Source organism: Numida meleagris, chromosome Z (assembly GCF_002078875.1).
Source record: "Numida meleagris isolate 19003 breed g44 Domestic line chromosome Z, NumMel1.0, whole genome shotgun sequence".
NCBI classification, from domain to species: domain Eukaryota; kingdom Metazoa; phylum Chordata; class Aves; order Galliformes; family Numididae; genus Numida; species Numida meleagris.
Window position 1 is genome coordinate 17,248,255 of NC_034438.1, and position 22,794 is coordinate 17,271,048.

Genomic DNA, 22,794 nt, shown 5'->3' on the forward strand with positions numbered 1-22,794 from the left:
TTTACTTGAACTATGTTCTTTTTATTTATTTTTTTTATTTTCTGATAGTGTTTCCTGCCCGTAGTTACTGAAAAGGAAATGTTCAGCTGTTGGGTTTGGATACTCATCTTGCTCTGTAGAAGCTCTATAGCAGGTATGTTTCATAATTATTAGCACTCATTTTGCCAATGGAAAATTTCCCAGCGAGGATCCTTTGCCAAATGTAATTTCTAAGTGTTATTAAAATGAAAAACAAACAGAATATTTTAAACATTGAATTTAGTAGGTGATTAGGTACTGTACAGCATAGAGTGAAAGATTAACTTAGGGCATTCTTGATCTGTCTTTGTGGTGTGCAAATTGTGATCACTGTATGGTTGGTTTTTTTTTTTAATATTTTGAAAGTTACCTTGTTAGCTGTTTACCTGTTGCACAGGATGATGGAGGAGACTGCATCTGGAAGTGTTTCATGGTTCAATTCTTGCTGGGTTGTCAAGATTTAACTTTGGTGATCTGCTGATAGGCCAAATTAATATCTTTGTAATATGTGAGCACTCAATGAGCAGTCAGTGTGCTGTTTTAGGACTAGCTTATGTCAAATGTTCAGAAATTCATGCAATGACTTCTAACATTACCCCAGTCTTAAAAGTCACAATAACAGTAACAATGTGCGAACATTCTTTTTTAGATTAACTAATCTATTTTTTAAAAGTGCGATAGTTCCACAGTCAGTTTAAGCTTGCACAAGTAACTACTGAAATTGCAATGAATGTTGTATTGCTGGTTATGAAGTGGTTAAGAAACAGATCTGAATGGAAAACCACATGTTTTTTGCCAGGTTTTATTTTTCATCTGTATTCTGTAGGTTGTTCCAAAAGTAATGCCTCCTACTTATTTCCAAGGAAACTAGAGCAGACACGAAAAGCACAATAACGCGATTTGATAGAGCAAATTCTCAGCTACAAAATTATTTTTCAAAATAATCACTGCCATTAAATATGCATTTTCAATAGGAAAGGTATAGAAATATCATTCTTGCACAATAACTGTGTTATTATATATAACATATAATATTGGTGCCATCTTAGCATTTTATTTGAACTGTGTTTTTAAAAAAAATCTAATGAAATGATTTGTGGGCATATACGTTGATAACAAAATAAGTTACTGTTTTTTCAAATGTATGTTAAGGGATTAGGTTGTATGATAACTTTAATTTTGTTTTTAGATGAAAACTCTACCAGAGATGCTGACATTTTTCCTTCATCTCCTGAAATTGAAAGAGGATCCACCCTGAAACGATTCTGTATTCTTGGAAAACACTACACACCTCACAGGAACGCAAGCCACATCATCTGGAAATTGAATCGTGAATTGATTGCTCAGGAAAACTACAATATTGTCAACGAGACTGTATCTAGTGTAACTATCTATAATTTCACTCACAGCAAAGCACGTGTGAAATGCTTCATTAAGTACTTAGGAAAAGAACAACTTCTGGTTCAGACTGAAGTTAAATCTGGCTGTAAGTAGAAATACGGGGCAACTAATTTTAACATTTTTGAATAACTTATTGTCAAAATTTTATTTTTAAAACAATTTTTTTTTTTTTAGCTTGTGGCATTGCAAGATGCTCATCTTTAATATCTCCTTTTTTTTCTAAACTAAAGCATGAAATTTCTGGCAAACCTTATTCGTGCTAGTCTGTACCCTTTCTGACCCTGATATTTGGCCAGTTAAATCAATGCAAGTTTTCTCTTTGGTTGTTTCTTATGTCTAGCCTAGCCAACTTTAGATTTCTCCAGGGATGGTTTCCTTTCTAATCCAGTGTTCCAAAAAAATTATGGTCTCATCTGGAGAAGATTGAAGGCTAAATTAAATACTATTTTTTCTAATTTATTGAGCAGGTTAAGTCCAGGTTATACTAACATCTGCATGGAGGTCCCTTTCTAGTAAAAAATAAATGCGGAAATGTAAGTTCCTGGAATAAAGAACAGCAGAAAACATTGCCTGATTGCAAAGTTAAGCGCGCCTTAAGCGTGTTAGCAAAAGGGAGATGTTTTGAAGAGCTGTGTTAAGTAGAACAGAGGTGTATTATTTCAGAGAGAGGGCTTCTTATAGAGTTCATAGAACTCTCTGTTCAGCTAGTGTATTTCAGTGGAGGTCTTTGTCTTCTTTTCAATGCCCATTTCTTCTGTTGAGTGAAGAAGTCTAGCTTTAACACAGATATCTAGAGGGTACTTTTTTTTGTGGATGAATTCAGATTATAAAGATTGAATTCGTTTGTGCTGTCTTGCTTACAGGAGTGGGAGTCTGGAACGCAGGGGGTGGAGGGGAGTTCTCTTCAGAGTTATATTGATACATTTTCCAGGCAGTTATCTTTTGCAGTCTAAGGTCATGAAGGCTTTTCAGATAGATTAGCAGTTTTGATAGGATATGTGGTTATGGGAAGGAACTAAGTGGAACTGTGTCTTTCAGAGAATGCCCTCTTTTCCTGAACTTCTTTATTGTTTCTTTGTTTTTCTGTTACTGTCTGGACTGGCATCTAGCTACAGGTGCTTTGCAGGAGTTATACTTAGAGGTTCAGGCCAAAGTGCGTATTGAGTTGATATAAATTTTTTGAGTTACTATAAAAATTCCTTCAGGCTTACTTAGTTGAGTACTTCTGAAAAGTAGTTGGAGCAAATCTCTTGGTTTTAACTGGGAGAGAGAGTGGTTTTGATTTTGTGAAGGGTTTTGAGAGCAATAAGAAATTATTAAATGAAGTTTTATGCAACTCACGTAGTGGTTTGGTGTAATCTGCCTGCTGACTAACACGGTAAGTTGTACATTAAAGTTGCTTCTTTTTATGAGAACTTTTTTTCTTTTGCCATTGTAGTTCCACCAGACAAACCAAGAAATATTTCCTGCATTTACGATGTTGATATTAAGCTTACTTGTAACTGGACTTCAGGAAGAGAAACAAATCTTGCAACAACTTATACTCTTTATAGAAAAATGTAAGTATAGGATGTACCAGGAACTGTAGTGCTGGGGTGAGACCGCTAGTCCCCCACTCCTCATTTCCTGACTTCTGTTTAAAGTAAACCTGGAAACATCCTGTAGTTCAAAGGCATTTCTTAGTGCAGTTAATTTTGGGTTGATAAGGGTTGAAAAAACTTACCACCTGATACCCAGTTTAGTTCTCTGTGTGTAAATAATGAGCATTTCCAACCTAATACTCAGTAGACAAATGTTTATGTCAGAACTCATATTCACGTGTTTCTTCAAGGTAACATTACTAATTAGAGAAAAGCTGAGTAAACCTAAGTACAAACACAATCTTCTAGGGTATTCTACTGCTGAGTCAGAATGGAAGTTCTTTGTGTTTTTAGCTGTCCTCATTTTGGATGAGGAAAGAAGATGCATTCTTCCTCTGCTTTAAACAGTTTCCTTGTTAAAAACATTGATGTCTCTGTTATTTTGCCTAATCGTAGCAGATACAGCTGTTTGTAATAATGTGTTATATATAGGGATATTTTAGGACTGATTCGTTTTATATTAAATAGCAATTTCAAGGTGCTCTTCTTATTAGAAGCATTTTGTGCATTGTAATACTTTATGATATAATTCTTACAAGCCAGATCTTTCATCTGAATTGCTATGTAGATGTTGCAAACTTGTGTAATTTACTCGTATGCTTACTAAAATATGTTTGGTATTTAGCTGCATCTATCACAGGCTAGCCATGTTAAAATTACAATAACTATGTCACAGAAGGCTACCCTTACATAAAAAAAAATATGAACAATTGATAAATGTTTATCTTATGTAGTGATAAATTTGCCATTTCAAGGAAACTGCTGTTTTAGGGGAGAGGAAAAAAAAGAAAAGCAGAACCGTGCAAATACAGTAATGAGCTCTTTGACAGTTTAACCTGGGGGTCTTTGGAGTCATAGTGTTTTAATGATTGAAAGAAGAGTTGTCCTTCTTGGATTGCTTACATACAGGGATTTGCATTTACAAATATCACAGAATCAGAGAATGTCAGGGATTGGAAAGGAGCTCGAAAGATCATCCAGTCCAGTCCCCCTGCCGGAGCAGGAACACCTGGATTAGGTCACACAGGAACGCATCCAGGTGGGTTTTGAATGGTACTAGAGAAGGAGACCCCACGACCTCTCTGGGCAGCCTGTTCCAGTGTTCTGTTACCTTTACTGTGAAGAAGCTTTTTCTCATATTTATGTGGAACCTCCTATGTTCCAGCAGTCTCACACTTCTTTGTATTTTCATGACTCCATTATAAGACCATAAGTTTTTGTTTCATTCAATTTGAGTTAAATTTTAAATACTGTTTAAAAGCTTACTTTTTCACAAATTCCTGTGAAAATAGTGAAGTCAGTGTTGTTTCAAGGCAGATCTCAGATGCAGTTTTGAATGTGACAGCACAGATTTTATCTCAAACATAAGTGTCAGTCTGTTTTTTATAATAATTATGCTTGTTGTGCTCCTTTTCTGCTTAGTCAAGGCTCTAGGTAGTATGTTGGTATGAGTAGTTTTCTGAAATGTTCTTGACAATTGGAAGGAATTTTGACTTCACTGGAAATATTTTCTTTTTGTAAGTAAGTTATGCTAACGTATTAACGTATTTTTGATCTAAATGGTAAGGCAGGAAAAAGTCTTCATCTCATTTTAGGCTTGACATTTTAGTCTTCCTCTTTTATTACTGGTTTATCACTGCTTCCAAATTTATTTACTTTTAGTGTTACTGTGTTTTGTAGCTTAGCTGATTATGTGAAATCATAAACTGGTGACAGCTACTGAAGGAAAGTGTCAGTGCCGTTCCTTCTTGTACCAGTGCATATTCTTCTTTAGCCACATGATGAATTGAATTGGAGAACTAATTCTGGTAAAATCTAACAATTTATTTTTAATATATGGGTCTTTTGTATGACTGCAAAGCACTTGTACAAGGGAGCAGACATCTGTGGATGGAAACAAACAGCTATGCCTGGAGGGAAGGATTGCTTCCTTCCCAAGCACAGATACAGGTTGGGTGGAGAATGGCTAGGGAGCAGCTCTGAGGAGAAGGATTTGGGAGTGTTGGTTGGTGGAAGGTTCAACATGAGCCGGTAATGTGCACTTGCAGCCCAGGAGGCCGACCGTAGCTAGGTTGCATCAAGAGAAATGTGACCAGCAGGTTGAGGGAGGTGATTCTGCCCCTCTACTCTGCTCTTGTGAGACCGCACCTGGAGTACTGCATCCAGTTCTGGGGCCCCCAACACAAGAAGGACATGGAGCTGTTGGAGCAGGTCCAGAGGAGCAAAGATGATCAGAGGGCTGGAGCACCTCCCCTACAAGGACAGGCTGAGAGAACTGGGGCTCTTCAGCCTGGAGAAGAGAAGGCTCCAAGGAGACCTTATAGCAGCCTTCCAGTACCTGAATGAGGCCTATAGGAAAGCTGCAGGGGAACTTTCTATAAGGGCATGTAGCAACAGGACAAGGGGAAACAGTTTTAAACTGGAAGAGGGCAGATTTAGACTAGATATCAGGAAGAAATTCTTTACTGTGAGGTTGGTGAGACACTGGAACATGTTGCCCAGCGAGGTTGTGGATGCCCCTTCGCTGGAGGCGTTCAAGGCCAGGCTGGATGGGGCTTTGAGCAGCCTGGTCTAGAGGGACGTGTCCCTGCCTATAGCAGGAGGGCTGGAACTAGATGATCTTAAAGGTCCCTTCCAACCTAAACCAGTCTGTGATTTCTTTCACAGGAGTGCAAGCTTATGCTGTCTTAAAAATATTCATGAAATACCAGCCTCAAACTGTTTTTTTGAGTTACACTAAAGATATGTGTAACTAGTGCATAATATGAAGTATTTAACACAGCTCCCGTATATAAGTTTTAATTTGTAGAAGAATTTCTGGGTCAGTAGGTAAAATGAACCAAGTTTTCTTAGTCTTGCATCCTGTTCCGCTTATTTTGAAAGCACATGCTGAAAAGTCAGCATATTACTTATGTGTTATTTCAGGAAAATCTGTCAAATTTCAATTACCTTGTTACAAATTGGCAGTGGTACAATTTGACTTTTCTTTATACTGTGTTGAAAAGTTGCAGGAAAGCTTTTTATCTCATAGCTGTGCATTGTGGCATGAGTTTTGAGCTGTATCTGTGTACATATTTTTATAAAAGCTCTTACGTGGACTTGCTTGATTATTTCACTGCTTTGATCCTTATCTAAAATAATAATAACATGTGAATTAAGTAATTTTTACTTTTCATTACTACTCCTTGAAAGTTATCTTACTAATCTCTGTGGGCTATTGATATGCATTATTTATTGTTTTTACGGAGTGAATGCAGGAGCAGTGCAATTATGAAACAGTATTTGTTTGCTCAAATGTATCGCCTAAGGAGATTTTCATGGGTTACGAAGTTGTGCAGCCTTGAAAACATATAAATAATAATTAAATCCTAATGTAACAATCAGTTAGGGTTATGTATGAAAATCTTCTAATGTATGAAAATCTTCTAATGTATAACTCCTGTTATTTCTCCTGTTTTTCAATTTTTAGCATGAGTGTACCAGGTCCAGTTATGCAGGAGCCAAAGATCTCCATCTGCCGAAGCAAAACTGAGTCATGTTCATTTCATTACCCAAATATTCCGTTTGGTGATAATCTTTGTTTTCAAGTGAAAGCTGAAAATGTTTTGGGTGAAGCCTCATCAGATTGTGTTCCTATAAGAATGGAAGAAATAGGTAATTAAGAAAGAGTTAAATAAAAACAGAAATGTAATGTATGTTGAACCAATGGCATCTTCCGCAATTATTTTTCCTTCTCTGTAAAATACAACTTAGAGATTGCTGGAACAAATTGTGTAAACTAAGTTAGTTTTTGTAGAATAAAACTATGAAAAATAATATTTTCAATATAACAGTTTTAAAATAATTCTTTAGGTTTCAGTTAGTTTTATACTGGTTTACTTTTGAATTACCATCTCGTTTTAATTGCTAGTTAAAATTCATAGAACCATAGAATATCCAAAGTTGGAAGAGACCCAGATGTCCTCACTCTGCACAGGACTATATGAAAGATTAAACTGTAAGATTGTAAAGTGTCAGAAATTAACTACATCTAATGTTTAATTCTTACTTACACATCCAGTGCTTAATTCTTTTTAATTTTCTGAAAATTTGGATCCTTCCTATTTAGTTAAGTGAATCTCCTCTTAAGTTTTAACTAATTGTCTTTCCATGTAAGATTCTTTGAACTGTTTGGAACAGATAGCAAATTTTAGCTATTTCTTGGCCTTACCAAGAGGTGATTTTAAAAAAAAAAAAAAAGATATGGTTGTATTCATAATACAGAATACCTAGAATATCTAAACCCAACAATATTTTGGCTAATGTCTGCAGTAAATCACAAATTCCTGAGGCATTTTTTAATCAACAAGTAAAGGCAATATACTAAAATTCTTTCTCAAAATAACTGGTACTTGAACTGTTTGTATTTTTGAGTGGTACTAGATGTCAGTGCAGTGTTTGGCTGTAAATGAATGGTAATATCATCATATCTCCAGATCTGCCAATCGTTTATTCCGCTATTCTACTTTCTGGTTAGGAACGTGAAAAAAAATCACCAGTTCTGCAGTTCTCAGGAGCAATAGTACTATTTTGGCTTCCTCTTCTATGTTGCATTCTCCTCTATTCATTCTGGTATAGGTATTCAAGGTTTTGATCTCAGTAGAGCGAAGTCAGCATTGTCACTCTTTCCTCCATAATGTATATCTCTCTAAATACTTCTTCAGTGCATGTAACAGGCTGCAGAGATGTGTTGGATTTGGTGGCTCTATGTGAGACACTGGTGGAAAGGGTGAGTCTAGCATGAGTCCCAGCTACAGGGCTTTCCCTGAGCTGGATAGTGTGGAATATAAGCAACTAAGCTATAGCGATGTGCTTCTGCTCAAATCCTGTATGTTGGGTTCAGCTCCTTGGTGATTTTCAGGCATCCATGAAGCAGCTGTGTGTACCACACAGCACACAAGAAGTTATGTGAGGTACAAGTTTTAGCTGTGGTAAAGAAATACCAAGAAGAGCTGGTTATCGTAGAGTCAGTGCTAAGAACTCGAGAGGCCTGTCAGTGCTGGTTCAGAGGAAACAAGCGTAATCCTTCTAATTGCTTATTTTTGATACAGCACTCTGTCTGCTCTCCAGCCTTGTGTGCCTTTATGCCTTGTGTTCAGGCTTGCTGTGGCTCCATGTTACTTTGCAAATCCTATGTACCAGTCATCTCTTTTCTCAGTGTTAATCTGTCCTTTTGCCATTGTCTTCTTCACATTGCTCTGGCCCTGAAATCCTTTGTGATAGAATTCTTCCCTCATCTGCGATTAGGACTTGACCTTAGCAACTGAGCTCCAATTCTTTTCTTTTTCCTGCTGTTGTCGTCGGGAAGAGACTCTAGTATTATTCTTCAGCACTGATACAGATTGAAGAAATCTGTACATCTATTTGAGAGCAAGTTTGTCAGCTTTAATTACGGTACAATCTCTTATAAATAACTTCCCATATGTAGAGTTATGTCTATAAAATACAGCATCATATGAATTCTCTGCTGGACTGTACTTACTTGGGATAGTAGTTAAACTTCATGGAATACTCATAGACCAGTTCTGGTATTTATGTAAGCCTTTTCTTTTGTTTCTCCATTCTAGAGAAATTTCAACCTCCTGAAATAGTTTCATTAAAAAAAAATGCTGGTATAAAGCAGTTGCTTACAGTAACCTGGAAAATACCTGAGAAAAGTACACGTTTACTAGATGTAAAATGCCAGATTCGATACAGAAACTTGTATTCAAACTCATCGGTAAGCTGCTCTTGTTTTCTTTTGAATGTGGCTTTGTGACTAATTTCATAATGCTATAAAAGGCTAACTATAAAAAAGACAAGAAGCAATTGGAAATAATGATAAAACCTTGTTATTTTAGTGGAGGATATTTAGGTGTGCATTAAGTTCATTGTTTCGTTATCTAAGATGAATTTTCCTTTTGGTCAGTATATATTTTGGTACATAGCGTACTTCTGGTATTTCTGTGAAGGGCAAAGGAATGGCCTGTTACACACATAATTAGTCAAGATGTTATTTTTGTTTTGCATTCTGGTGATGAAAACAGCATTTACTCCCAATCATAGTAGATGAATCAGATTAAGATGGACTAATTACATATTAATTTTCAAGTTAATCCAAGTACAGATTTTGCAAGATAGGAAATAAGCAGGTTATTTTTCTGAGTTTGTCTTTCTAACACTTAAACAAAGGACGGTTGTAGGGAAGAGCAATATTATTAGGCTTTGTCTTATTTCACACGGCTTATTTCAGTTCTTCTTAGTGTGAAGGTGATGATTCCATTCACAGTCTGTTTTCCATTCCAAATTTAGTAAGGTTTTAGTCAGACTAAACAGACTAAACAGTAGAACTGCTTGGGAGCTGCACGTGGTTCAAGCCACATGTCAGTCAACCCCAAGCTACTTTAGGCTCAAGTTTCTCAGACACCAAAGTTTTATAGGAAGAACGAAGATACCACACAGAAAAATGAAATAAAAAACAAGTGATTTTGAGTTTCACGGGACAGGTGTGAAAGTCAAATATTCATCTTTCATGAGTATTTTAAAACCAGGCCTTGTATCTGTATCCAATTTTATAGGTAACCATTTTTGTTCATGCATCAATTTCAGGAAATTGACACTGTTATGGTGGCTTCTGGAGAGGAGGTGTCAACACATAATCTCACAGGTCTGTGGGACTCCACAGAGTATTTGGTTGCCATTCGGTGTATCAGTGTTGAATCAAAACTCTGGAGTGAGTGGTGTAGAGAGGAAACAGCAAGCACAGAAGAGAAAGGTAGGCCAACTATATCGTGTGGTTTTTTTGGGGGAGGTATACTTTGGAGCAAAAGTTGTTAATAATAGAAAACTTTTTTCAACAAATCGATCTATTGAATTTATAATTCTGTTGTTTAACTAGTACTAATACATATTTTAAGTAAATACAGAAGAGGGAAAACTGCAAGACAGATAAGGAGAGGAAAAGATTTGAAAGGTAATTTAAATACTAACAACATAGGAAGAAAATAGGTGAATAGAGAGACAGGAAGGGAGGAAGTATTACAGAGGATATGTGGAGAATGAAAATGTGTGAAATAGGACAGTGGAAGAAATGTAGTTTAGTAATTACATACAATACAATAACTAATGAGTAGGAAAATTAAATTGCCAGTTGTAAAACAACATGATGTGATTTAACCCTAGTAGGCAGCTAAGCACAACACAGCTGCTCACTCACTTACCCTGTAGTAGAGAGGGGGAGAGAACTGGAAAGGTAAGAGTGAGACAGCTCAAGGGTTGACAGTTTACTAGGTAAAGCAAAAGTTGTGCATGCAAGCAAAGCAAAACAAGGAGATCATTCACTGCTTCCCATCAGGATGCGGGGGGTGGGGAGGGACAGAGCACTCATCCAGAGGTTGCAGTCTTGAAATGGCAAACATCAGTGACTACCACGAGGATGACAACATGGGGCCCCTCTGGAGTCCTTTTATGGCTGCTAGGTTTGCTGATCACTTCCCAAGGCTCTAAACAAGTGAGTTTGTGATGACAAATTTGTCAAAAATAAGTTTCTGGCAAAAACATATTTGTGGGAAAGGTAGGCCAGTTTGTCAGTGAAGTAAAGCTATCCTGTGCAAGAACAGGATCCCATACTTTGTTGATGTCAGCCTTTGGTTTGTTGTCATGCCAACAGCCTTGCAGTGCAAGTGTTTGAGACATACCAAGCACACCTCAGAGAGTCAGGAAGTGTTTTTTTGTTGATGCTTTACAGAAGATGGTTGAATCCAACTCCTGGTCCCACACAGGACCACCCAAATCCTACATCTCAGAGCGCTGTCCAAATGCTCCTTTAAGTCCAGCAGCTTGGGACCATGGGGCTGTTTAGTTGGGGGAAAAGGAAGCTGAGGGGAGACCTTATTGCTCTCTTCAAATACCTGAAAGGTGATTGCAGTGAGAGAGGGATTGGTCTCTTCTCACTGGTGACAGGACAAGGGGAAATGGCCTCAAGTTGCACCAGGGGAGGTTTAGGTTGGATATCAGGAACAACTTCTTTACAGAAAGGGTTGTTAAGCACTGGAACAGGCTCCTCAGGGAGGTGGTTGAGTCACCATCCCTGAATGTGTTTAAAAACCGTTTGGATGTGGTGCTCAGGGACATGATTTATTGGTGGGTTGTTAGAGCTAGGGTAGTATAGTGAGGTTGCGGTTGGATCTGATGATTTTGAAGGTCTTTTCCAACTTGAGCAATTCTGTGATTCTGTGACCACTGCCCTGAGGACTCTGTTCCAGGGCCTGACCACCCTCTGGAGAAGAACCTTTTCCTAACACTGAACCTGACCCTCCCTTGATGCAGTTCTCTGCTGTTCCTATCACTGTCACAGAGAGCAGAGCTCAGTGTTGCCCTCCACTCCCTGTGAGGAGCTGCAGCTGCCATGAAGCCTCCTCTCAGCCTGCTCTGCTCTGAAGAGACCCAGGGCCCTCAGCTGCTCCTCATGCATCTTCTCCTCTAGACCCTTCCCCATCTTTGTAGTCCTCCTTTGGACACTGTCTGATAGTTTTATGTCTTTCTTATATTGTGGTGCCCAAACCTGCATACTTCTCAAGGTGAGGGAGGACAAATGCCATCATTCTGAGCATCCACCCCTTTGTTTCCTCAGATTTTTTTGCTGAGCACAATGTCATATGGCATGAGCCATCCCTTTGGCCAGTTATAACAACAGATCTCAGAATTTTTGTTGTTGTTGTTTAATAGCTCCCTCAGAAAAAGTGGATTTGTGGAGAGTAATTGAGTCTTCACACACAGCTGGAAACAGATCTGTCTATCTTATGTGGAAGGTAAATAACACTTTTTATGAATTGGTAATCGTATTGGTATCCTGTAGTTCATGGTGCATTGGAGTATTTTTAGTGGTGGTCATAAAAACAAACAATGACACCCTCACTGAACCAAATCAAGAGTGAAAAGGCTTCAGTTAAGTGATGGTTAGCTTAACAGAGTGTTATAGTAAGTGCAGAAAGAGGGTTTGATTGTGTTGAAATCACTGGAAAATCTGATTGAAAAATCCTTGCAACTGATCTTAAACAATGCAGTTTACCAATGCTGTGTTTAAATTTACATTTAAATTTGATAGTCTTTTACTAAAACTAAACATCTGTGTAATTAAATTGCTGAAAGAAATGACTAGGCTTATGTTGTAATTTTCTCTCAACTAATGCTGCAGTGTAATTTTTGGGTTTTCTATTGATTTGAGGTACAGTTTTGTGAGATCACTTCTAATTTTAATAGACATTTTTAAGAGTTGCTCTCTTTTGTGATTTCCTAATGTGTCTTCTAAGAGCAAAATGTATCACTATAAAATATTTTTTAAGGAAAGATTATCAGTGTCTTTCTGGAAATAAAATATGCTAACTATTTCTAGAGCTGCTGTTTTGAAGTAGTGAGATGTTCTAAGGAATCCGTATTGAGAAGCAAGGTGATGAATAGCTTGTGAACTAGAATGTGTTTGCATTCTGATAACTGAAAGATCCCCCCAACTACCCTCTACCATGTTTTTTTAGCATGTGTATTTTTTATTTATAGAGATCCAGTGCTCTTTAATACAGTATATAGTTTTGACTATACAGATAACACTGTGAAACACTTACTAATATATTCTTTTAATAGCTGTTAAGCAACTTTCCACCCCATGGGAGAATTCTGGGCTACAAAATACAGTACTTTCCAGAAAATAATACTGCACTTCAAACGACAAACTTCACTTCTGATAAGAAATTTACTTTACTTTTAAATGAAGAGGCATATATAGTATCTGTTACTGCCTATAATTCTGCTGGAAATTCTCCTGCAGCTATTTTGAGGATTCCATCCACTGATGAAAAATGTAAGATTTTTTAGTACTGCGATATATTTTTCTTATTACAAGCAAATGATATTCTTGACATCAGTGTAAGTTGTATTATAGTGGAAGCAAAATTGTGCTAAGGACTTTTCTTAGAACTATATGTAGAGCCATACTGTATGTAAGACTATGTAGTCTGTTATTTTTACTGGAACAATAGTATTTCTCTTGTATTTAGCTATCAGATACCATGTTTCCTTTGCAGAAAGTTATTGTTTGCACTTTTGTTTTAACATATCATTGTTAAAATACCAGCATTTTCTGATGTGTTATTATTTGTGTTGTATTACTTTGTTTTAGTTCAAAGTCTGAATCTCCCAAATAAATTGATAGTATCATCAAATTATGCCTCACCCGTCTCCCAGACCATAAAGTTGGTTACCTCGGGGCATTATTGCACCATGTTTGATTTTATTTAATTTTGATAGAAGTCCCTAAGATGCGTTAACAAAAATGGAGAGAGAAACATGCTTGTTTTATATATATCCCATTCTGCCCACTTCCGTGGACATTGTTCTTGGGCTCTTATGCTTAATTCAGATATCTCTGTTAGCCTTGTATTGCAGTATCCTGCTGGCTACCCATGATCTGTGAGAAAGGCTCCAATTGACCCACTGTTGAATCACTTCTACATCAGTTGTAGGAGCGCCTCTCTGGAATTGCACAATTAAATTCCAGTCTAATCAGAAAAATTGGATATTCAGACATGATGTCATCATGTCCTGGAGGTTGCTGGCTACTTCTCTGTCTGCTTCTATATTCCTCAGTAAACATTTCCCTGTTCTTACCATGGTATATGTTTTTTTTTTCCTGTATACTTTAATTATAACTTTGTATCACTAGATCCTTTGCCTTCTGCTTTCCTAGATTTTCAGTCAGGTTTCCATTAATTTTATTCTACAGGTTGATAGTCTACTTTTGCTTCACTGTCACAATCCTACTGACTAGCTTTACTTGTTTTTTATTGCCATTTGATACCCCAGTGAAAACTCGTGTATCTGTACCATCATTGATAAGCTGTGAAATTTAGATCCTATAAGAGAAACTGTACTTTGATTCTGTGTAAATCTCTTTACGTATCATCTTGATTATTTGATTGGTCCCTCCTTCTTTTTTTATTGTTACAGTTCTTATATGCTTCATTTTATTTTTGATACGTGTGTATGAATATAATTGTAAAGTCACTTTTTCTTAACCTTGGCTAAGCCTCATACTTCTCTAAAGAAGCAATCTCAACTAGCTGTGACTGAATTGTTCTTTTGCTACAGTTTTTACAAAGATAGAATTGATGACATTCTGTTACATTTTTAGCTTCTCAAATTATTGAAGCAGTGAGAACCTTTACAACAGAGGAAGAAATGATTCTGGAATGGACAGTCTCTGAACCAGGAGTAACTGAGTATGTAGTTGAGTGGTATGAGGAAATGGAGACAGATCCTTTTAGTCGATCATGGCAATATATATCAAATTCTACGAAGTGGAAACCTAACAAAAGTATGTTCATTTACGAGTTACAGCTGTGGTAATGTACACATATGTATGTTTATATGTACATATAGATACTTATGTGTATTTATTTGTATGTAGACAAGAAAGAGCAAATGAGGTTGAATTTGCAAGCAGCTGTTTTGAAACTAACCTTGACATGATTGTTCTGCTTTCTGTCAAGTCGATCCCTTTCATGTCTGTGTTAACATATGTGCTTGGAAAAAAAGAAGAACAAAATATCTAACTTTAATTGGCTTTTAGATGGAGTTAACAGGAACTGGCCATCTGCTTTCATATTGCCTCTGAGAGTCTCACACTTGATTCTGATCCAGACCACCGTACTTAAAATTGTATCACATTGGGCACATAGAGCATAGAACTGTTGATATTTGAAAGACTGTATACAATCCAATATTAAAGGATTCGATTTCATGCAGGTTTATACAGACAACAGCCTTATTTTATGCTTTATTGAAATTGCTGCATGTAGTTCAACAGCAATTTTATCTCTCAGATTTTGACACAAGATGCAAGATGGTCTTTGTTCCTGTATAACATTAGGCTACAGATCTTATGTTTTCATGCTCCTCTGGCCTGTGACAGATATCAAACAGAATAATCTAGAGCCAAAAAACTGAATTCAAAGATGGGAGAAGACAGTGTCTTCATGTGTTTTAGAAGAGCAAGAAGCCTACCAGAGGGTTTCAGGGAGAATTTTGCTTTAAAATAAGCGAATGGAGCGATTGGTCAACCTGTTTGTAAGGATAGGTGGCAGCAGATATAGTTGCTTCAAACCCAAGAAAGGTAGCAGTCACAATCCAGTAATAAAGGAGGTATTGGTTACCCCTTTCTGAGGATCAGAGCTCACCAAGCAGTCCAAAGGAGACAGTCTCCAAGTAGAGATGCTTCCCTTGCAGCTAGCAGTCTTTAAACATAGTTAGGGAGAGATGGAGCCAAGGTCCACCCCTTCCAGTCACACAGGTGAATTGCTTCCACCTGTGCTCCCAGGGCTGTGTATGTTCCTTCACCAGGTGCTCAATCACTGGTTCAGGCTGCAGCCTAACAGTTCTCATACACTGTCTTAAGTATCTTATAATCACCTTTGTATTACGACCTAAGGCATTCCTCAGAGGCTTCAGTGGCCTTATGGTGTACTGACAAATAGGTGAGGAACTGCTCACCTTTTTCTAGTAAACACTGACCTTCTTTTAGTGATAAATTCTGAAAATAGTAATGATTTGGCTATGTTTACATAGTCTCCACGGTGTGTGTCCATAAGATATGTAAAAAGGCAAAACTGTGAATGTTAATATCAGAGCGAGTATCTCTTGCGTGTTGTCTGCAGCTAATGAAATGCATCTTTCCTTTGTTTTTATTTTATGAGCCCAGGAGCAATTGTCAGAATGTATATGATATATATTGAATGTGATTTTTGGATTTTTACTTCTTTAGTTCTCCGTTAGTAAACTTAAATTTAATAAACTTGAAAGTTGCTTTTGTCCATTTAAGGATCTTTCTGAATCCTACATCTAGGTAGAAGAATTTCTAAAGTTTTCAGGAAGCAAGTACCCTTCATTTTTCTAAAGTAAAAAGGAACACCTAGTTTGTTAACGAATGCTTACTTTGCTGCTGAAGTGTGTCTTACTGGCACAGACAATGCTGCTTTAAATAGTGTTTCTGCTATAGTAGAACAAATTAAACAACAATCTCCTTAAAATAAAGTTCAAGAGCAGTTTAGTACACACTGACTTGAGTCGTGACTCTCCTGAAAATTGTGCTATTCCAACAAATTATTAAAAAAAAGAAATGATATTTATAGGTGTTCTTAATTAAAAAGCAACTTCCTCCTGTGCGTAACTGAGACCTCTTTGGTTACCCTGAGCACCAGTTACACTAGAAGTGTAGTGTAGTTTGTCTGTTCAGGCCTGATTCTGTCATTTGTGGAATTGTATTACAGACGACATGTGGGCCATCCTAATTTATGCGGGGCTCTGATAAGTGTAAGAGATTGAAAAAGCAGTGGAAAGCTGATATATGAATTTGTCTATAGAATTTTACTTGCTGAGTTGGAGGAGGAGTGGTATAGGAAACCCCTTAAACTTCTCAAAAAACCACAAATGAGTCCTCTCTGAATTGACGAGTTATTTTAAGTAGTGAGGTGCATCCTGCTGATTACTTGGCTGCCAGGTTATTCAGAGTTGAAAGCATAATTTCCTGAAACTCGAACTATGTTTTGAAACTTCTATAAAAGTCTAGTGCAGCAATTTCGCGTGTACAGGTGTGCTGTGAGTCAAGTTGCTTAGAGGTATATCAGTCAGCATAACTGGACTATCAGCGTACAGTTAAGAGCTGGGGCTCACAAAACAAAGCTCTTTTCTGCAGAGCAGCATACCTAATGTATGAAATTGAAAATGTTGCTGAAAATATCGTTTTATACTGATTATTTGAAAATAAAAACCTCTGCCAATATCCTGAACCGTTAGAGATGAGTAAGTGGCTTCATATATGGAAACTGCATAAAGCTGACGTATAATTACTCGTTCAAACTATTTATTGTGAATAATGAATCGGTGCTCTTACAAAATAGAATTATTTGTGTTAAATGTTATAATGAATACTTGAAATAATAATTATATACTATACTTTCAAATCTGTATATATGTATTTACTATCCACCTAGGAAGACACTGTGATTTGGTCCCCTTTATTTCTTTAAATTCTATGAGCAGAGTTCTATGCAAATATTATTTTTTTTTTCTTTACAGAAAACTTTAAATCATTTGTATGCTACAACATATCAGTGTATCCTGTTTATGGAAATAAAGTAACAGCTCCGTATTCCATTCAAACTTATGTTCAAGAAAAAGGTACATATTTAAAACCAGCTATGTGAAAGGTAGTCTCTCTCTTAGAGTGTATTTTATTTGTGAAATTTGGTACTAGCATTACTGAGGGAGAGAAGTAGATGGTGAAGAAAATACAAGTACAGTGCTGCTTTAATCCACTAATAGCTGTAAATTTTATGTACTGTATACAGAGTACTTGGAAGAAGAACAGCTATAAACATGAAACAGTTGTGGGTTTTTTTTTTTAAGTGATTACTCTTGAATTTTGCAGCTGCATTTACGTATATATACTGTACTACTTGTGCTCGTGCATGAGACATTCTACTCACAGAATAAAATAATAGTTTGAAAATTGTGCTTTTTGTTAAGTTTTATATTGTAATAGTATATATGATGTCTTGCATATAAAAAAAAGATACGCAGTGACATTTGTAGCTGAATAGAAACTGTGGATGAAATTGCATGTATGTGTGTGAAGGTTTCTTGTAGAAGTTTAATGTGAATATGGTGATTTATACAGCCAGCTGCAAGAGAGTAGTTCACTGATAATTTTGAGATTTCTGGAGAAAATTTTCCTCATTTGTGCATATAGACCTATGTAAGTGTGCATGCACACATAGTGCAGTGCGGATTAAACATTAATTGCTAGAAAAAGGTAATGGACTGCTGTGGTAGAGTAACACTCATTAGCACAACTTGGGTTTGAATGCTGTGATAGTATTAAATGTTGACAGAGATTACTTTTTATAAAAACTGAAGCACAGTGAGCACTTGCTCCAGAGTTATGAGTTACCTCTCTATGACGTTGTGAGGATAGAGACTTTTAATGGTATTGAGATACATGGATGCAGCAACACTGAGAAAAATGCAAACATCAAAAGAGACATGGGGTATATTATTAGAAGAAGTCACACATTGGAGAGAGTGAGAAAAGTTAGGGGCTGTATCAGAGCACCCATAAGATGTTTGCATTGCTTAGTGTTATTGGTATGCGTGAAGTAACGTGTGGATAATATTGACAGATAGACTAATTCACTCCTTTTCCTGATTTATAATGTTTTGATGCAGAGCCATCAGAAGGCCCTGTGGCTGATACGGGTTTTCCAGGCAAAAATGAAGTTACAATAAAATGGAAGGAGATTTCAAAGGATAAAAGAAATGGCTTTATCAATAACTACACAATATTTTATAAACCTGAAGGTGGAAAAGAATTGAGTAAGTATACATCAAACGTCAGAGCTTTTGCCTCAGTTATGACAATCTGCTCTCTGTAATTAATAGCATACTTTGTTATTTTATGTTGTAAATATGTCTGAAAATACTGATATTAAATATGGCTTACATAAAGATTTAGGATTTTTTTTAGATTTAACTGAAATGAAGAAGTATGTTAGTGAACGTTCCTTGCTTGTATTGCATGTGTAGTCTTGCTCAGTTTCTCTACCTGTTTTGAACTTATTTTGTACAGCAGTGCTTGATGTTAATTATTTAAAAAAAATTTTTTTTTACTGTTAATATACTACCCTTGGTGGTGCAGCCAGGGGTGTTAACCACATTGTCCTTTGTGCTTCATTGAGGGGGTGCAAATACGATGGATCTCAGTGTTAAATTTAGTCAGAGTGTAGCAGCATTATCATTCCTTTTCTTTTTCACAGAGTAGGATGGATAGCAGCTCTTACATTAGTGGATTTTTGCAGCTTTCTCGTCATAATGAAAAAAAATTTTTTTTTTGCAGTTTTTTGCCAAACCAGAAACTGTTATTTGCCATATACTTGTAGTTTTCCACTCTTGCATAAGTACTACTCTTTCTTCATCTTCAAATGTCTCTATGATGACATATTTGAAGCCAGTTGAAAGAAATCTCAATAAAGGTAGAAGAGATAAAGTGCAGATAGAATACATTAATGAGGCATAGATCCTGTGCAAATTCATGAATTTGAAGTTCATGAGATTTTAGTGAGTTCATAAGTTCCATGCGTGTTCTTGGAAGGATGCCTTTCCCAAGCCCTCAGCTTCTGGAATGGTATGGTGGAAATTTTCTATTAAAACTATTTTTATATTAAAAGCAAAGTAGTAAGTGATAGTCACAGTGCTAAAATAAGCTGCCAAGAAATTACTTCTTTGGACATAGTCTTTTAGATCAATTTCTTCAAATGTGCTTAATGTTCTCTGGTTGATACAGCTTCCCTGCTCTGTAGGCTGCCAGCATAACTTTTTGATTATATTCTTAGTTTCATGTATCAGGAGTAGAATCCATGCAAATTTGAATAGATAGAATTATGTTGATAGACTTAAAGCAATGGTTTCTGTAGAATCTTTGTGAGAAGTGTTTCTATGACCTAATTTTCTTCTTCCTGTATAGTTTATTAAGAGTACAATTGTATCACTCAAAATTTTAGAAATGGTTCTTTTCCTTCTTTTAGACGTAATAGATAGCTACCTAACATAACATAGATACCTAACATAATATTTTTTTAAACAATCTCAAGCTTGTAAATCTTGGCATGTCTTCAGTTGCTTCTGGATAACCAGTTCAGAGCCAAGGCAAAAGTATTTCTGGCAATTTGTAAATTAGAGAGAAGAAGATGTGACCACTTCTGTCAGATTGAGTGTTCAACATACAATCAATCCTTCTTGCCATGTTAGTTTCTGAATGAGTTATGCCGCATTAGTTACTGAATGTTTTGTGTGGGATCATTCTCCCACATTCAGCCTCAACCAAAGCATAACGTGTAAGGCGTTGTAAAGCTTCTCACGTGAAACAGACTGTGTCTATTCCAGGGATTCAGATTAGCTTCTTAAGAAAAATAGTTTTAAGTAGCAGCTCATGGAATTTAGTTCTAAAAGGCAAAACCCAGCTGTACTGTTGGTTTTTTAGGCTTTTCTGTTGTCACATCTAAGAATAGAACTCTGAGTTTGTGCCAAGGTGACTTCACTGATGGCCTTTTAACTCCAGAACTTCATTTTCCCCATCTTGACTTAGGGGAAACGTACTTTGTTTATTCTCAGGATATGTTGCAACATATCTATTACCCCAGTGGTTCTTAATTTAGCTGAGTAACAATATACTGGCTTAGACTAAATTCACCAGAAAATGTTTTAATTCCATGTTATAAACATATTCTTTATCATTCCGTAGACATAGAATGTTAAGATACGTGCACTGTCTAAAATACTTCTAAAGTAAAATGTACCCATGTTAATTCCAGTAATTGACCAGGGGGAAAAAAAAATCTTTTACTTTTTGCTGACTTCCTCTGATTTTACTGGGGGTGCTATCCAAGGCTGGTAGATTGGCATTCTTTTGGATGATTGGTGTCTAGCTGTGTTATTAGAAATATAGTCAAATTTTATGAGCTGCAGAAACACAAATTTTACCAGCTGTTTTAACTTTTTAATGTCTTGGCCTAGATTCCACAGCTTGTGGAAATAAAATTCTCAGAACATTTTTTTGTGATAAAATAAAGACCTTAAATTTAAAAAAAGGTATATATTTATTCTTGTTTATTTTATTTTTATTTTTTTCCTTAAGCAGTTAAATGGCATCAGTAAGCATTGCTTGTTCTATCTCAAAGGACCGATAGGGTTGCTTTGCATTTCAAGTTGTCTTTAAAGCTCTGTGATTTATCTTTGTAAAAGATGATAAAGAATTTTCAGTCTTCTGATGTAACACTGTTTTGTGTGTTTACTGACATAAATATTTTCCTTAAAAGATGAAACAGTGAACTCTGATGTTCTACAATACACACTGAAGTCTTTACAGGCTAATACACAGTACACTGTCTATATCATGGCAAGCAACAGAGCTGGTGGAACCAGTGGAGAGCCAAAAACATTCAAGACTTTGAAATTCAGTAAGTAGTTTTCAAGGCTAGTTACTACTATTCTGAAAGAAGTTTTGGGGGTAATAAATACAGGATTCTTTTCATTTAGATGTTGCTAGAGTAATTTTTAAAATGGGTATTAAACAAAGCAAGTAAGAATGATCAACATGAACTGAACTTAACTTGGTCTCACTGGAAATCTTTACAGACTTAAACTTCAAGATAAGGAGACAAAACGTCACATTTTTTTTGCTGTCAGTAAATCTGTGCAATACTATAAATCTTTGTGGGATCAACATGTTATTTCTATGCCATCAGTCATGGGATTGAATGCCCTACAGTTGATCAGAAAATAGGTATTTCTATCCAAGTTACTAGATTTAGAATGGCTGTGCACTGAATAACATTTTGCTGTGCAGATTGCTAAGATGATTACAAGCAGAAAATCAAATGCTTTCTCTTTTCTGCTTCTGATGGAATGTTTTCCATGCATATTTGTGTGTACCTATGTGTGTGTGTATATGCATATACAGAGTTGCATGTAGTCACAGTGAAAGATATATATATATGTGCGTGTGAACTGAAATATGAGAAAGTACATTAGCTGCCCATAAACAGGGTATGAGATGTGAAGGTAATTTTATTTTTTGCCTGTAAATTCTTCTGCTAGTTTTCCACTCACATACAAGGTAGGTTAGGCTGTGCTGAAGTCTTGTCTCTGTTGCTGTCTTTACCTGCCTCTGTTAAGTACTTGGAAGCTAGCTCAGAAATCTGTACAGTATGTTTCAGTCATCAGAATAACTATATTTTAAGCATATTTAAAACCTATTTCTGGCATTGTATTTAAGATTTATTTGGTAATAACAAGTAGCAGTGTCACTCCATAGCGGTTTGAGGTGTCTTGAAAACAACAAGTACCCAGAAAGGTATTAGGCTTTTCATCGTGGATGGCAGTCAGTGATTGGCGCTAGCACAGGACACTAAACAACCTGATTCTGATTTCAGAGTTGGACAAGGTGAACTGGAGATGTCTACTCCAGTCTGGATTATTGTGTGATGCTGGGCTTTTTTCCTTCTTTTTTTTCTGTCTTAGTAGCTGGAGGAAAAATGCTCAACTTTTCACACATTGTACAATGGGTACTATTCAGTATTCTGAATAATTCAGATTAATTTTGGCAAAGGTCTTTACAGTGCTGCTAATTAGGTGACTTTGATGTGGAAAATCAGCTGTCTTAAAGTACAGGAAGAAATGCTAACCGTCTGTTTTTTCCTCTAAAGATAAAGAAGATATTGTCTTCATTGCTATACCGGTTGGATTAAGCATGTTGTTTCTGTTAGGTCTTTGGATAACCTGCATTTTGAAAAAACACCTGTAAGTACATTTTTCATTTTCTAAAATGGAATCTAGTCAATATATTTTAAATTATTAAAAGGAATTTTTAAATTTATTTTCAAAATGCATCTGTGTTGGTTTTCATACCAGTGTCAAATAAGGAAAGTACAGCTGACAGATGGAGTGACAAATAACTAAGCATACAGATTATCTTGTAAGTGCAGTTAATATGCTTTAGACCAAAAAAAAATATTAATTTCAGAAAGTGCAGTTAAAAGAAAAAAAGGGAGAGATGGATTTAGTACTCTCTGTGTCAGTTTATGGAAAATGTTACATGCCAGTTGCAGTTCTG

At 36.3% G+C, this 22,794-nt stretch overlaps 1 protein-coding gene across 9 annotated transcripts in view; it reads left to right on the forward strand.

The window, feature by feature from the left end:
- The window catches only part of IL31RA (interleukin 31 receptor A), a 42,171-nt gene that overhangs the window by 14,358 nt on the left and 5,019 nt on the right, over positions 1-22,794 (forward strand). For all 9 annotated transcript variants that reach the window (XM_021380878.1, XM_021380879.1, XM_021380874.1 and 6 more), the window contains 13 exons: positions 49-133; positions 1,208-1,504; positions 2,858-2,978; positions 6,529-6,713; positions 8,666-8,817; positions 9,687-9,852; positions 11,805-11,887; positions 12,717-12,933; positions 14,263-14,445; positions 17,205-17,306; positions 18,354-18,500; positions 20,999-21,139; positions 22,388-22,481. In XM_021380878.1, the coding sequence (XP_021236553.1) occupies positions 79-133; positions 1,208-1,504; positions 2,858-2,978; positions 6,529-6,713; positions 8,666-8,817; positions 9,687-9,852; positions 11,805-11,887; positions 12,717-12,933; positions 14,263-14,445; positions 17,205-17,306; positions 18,354-18,500; positions 20,999-21,139; positions 22,388-22,481 (1,943 nt within the window). In that variant the 5' untranslated portion in view covers positions 49-78. The remainder of the gene's footprint in view (positions 1-48; positions 134-1,207; positions 1,505-2,857; positions 2,979-6,528; positions 6,714-8,665; positions 8,818-9,686; positions 9,853-11,804; positions 11,888-12,716; positions 12,934-14,262; positions 14,446-17,204; positions 17,307-18,353; positions 18,501-20,998; positions 21,140-22,387; positions 22,482-22,794) is intronic.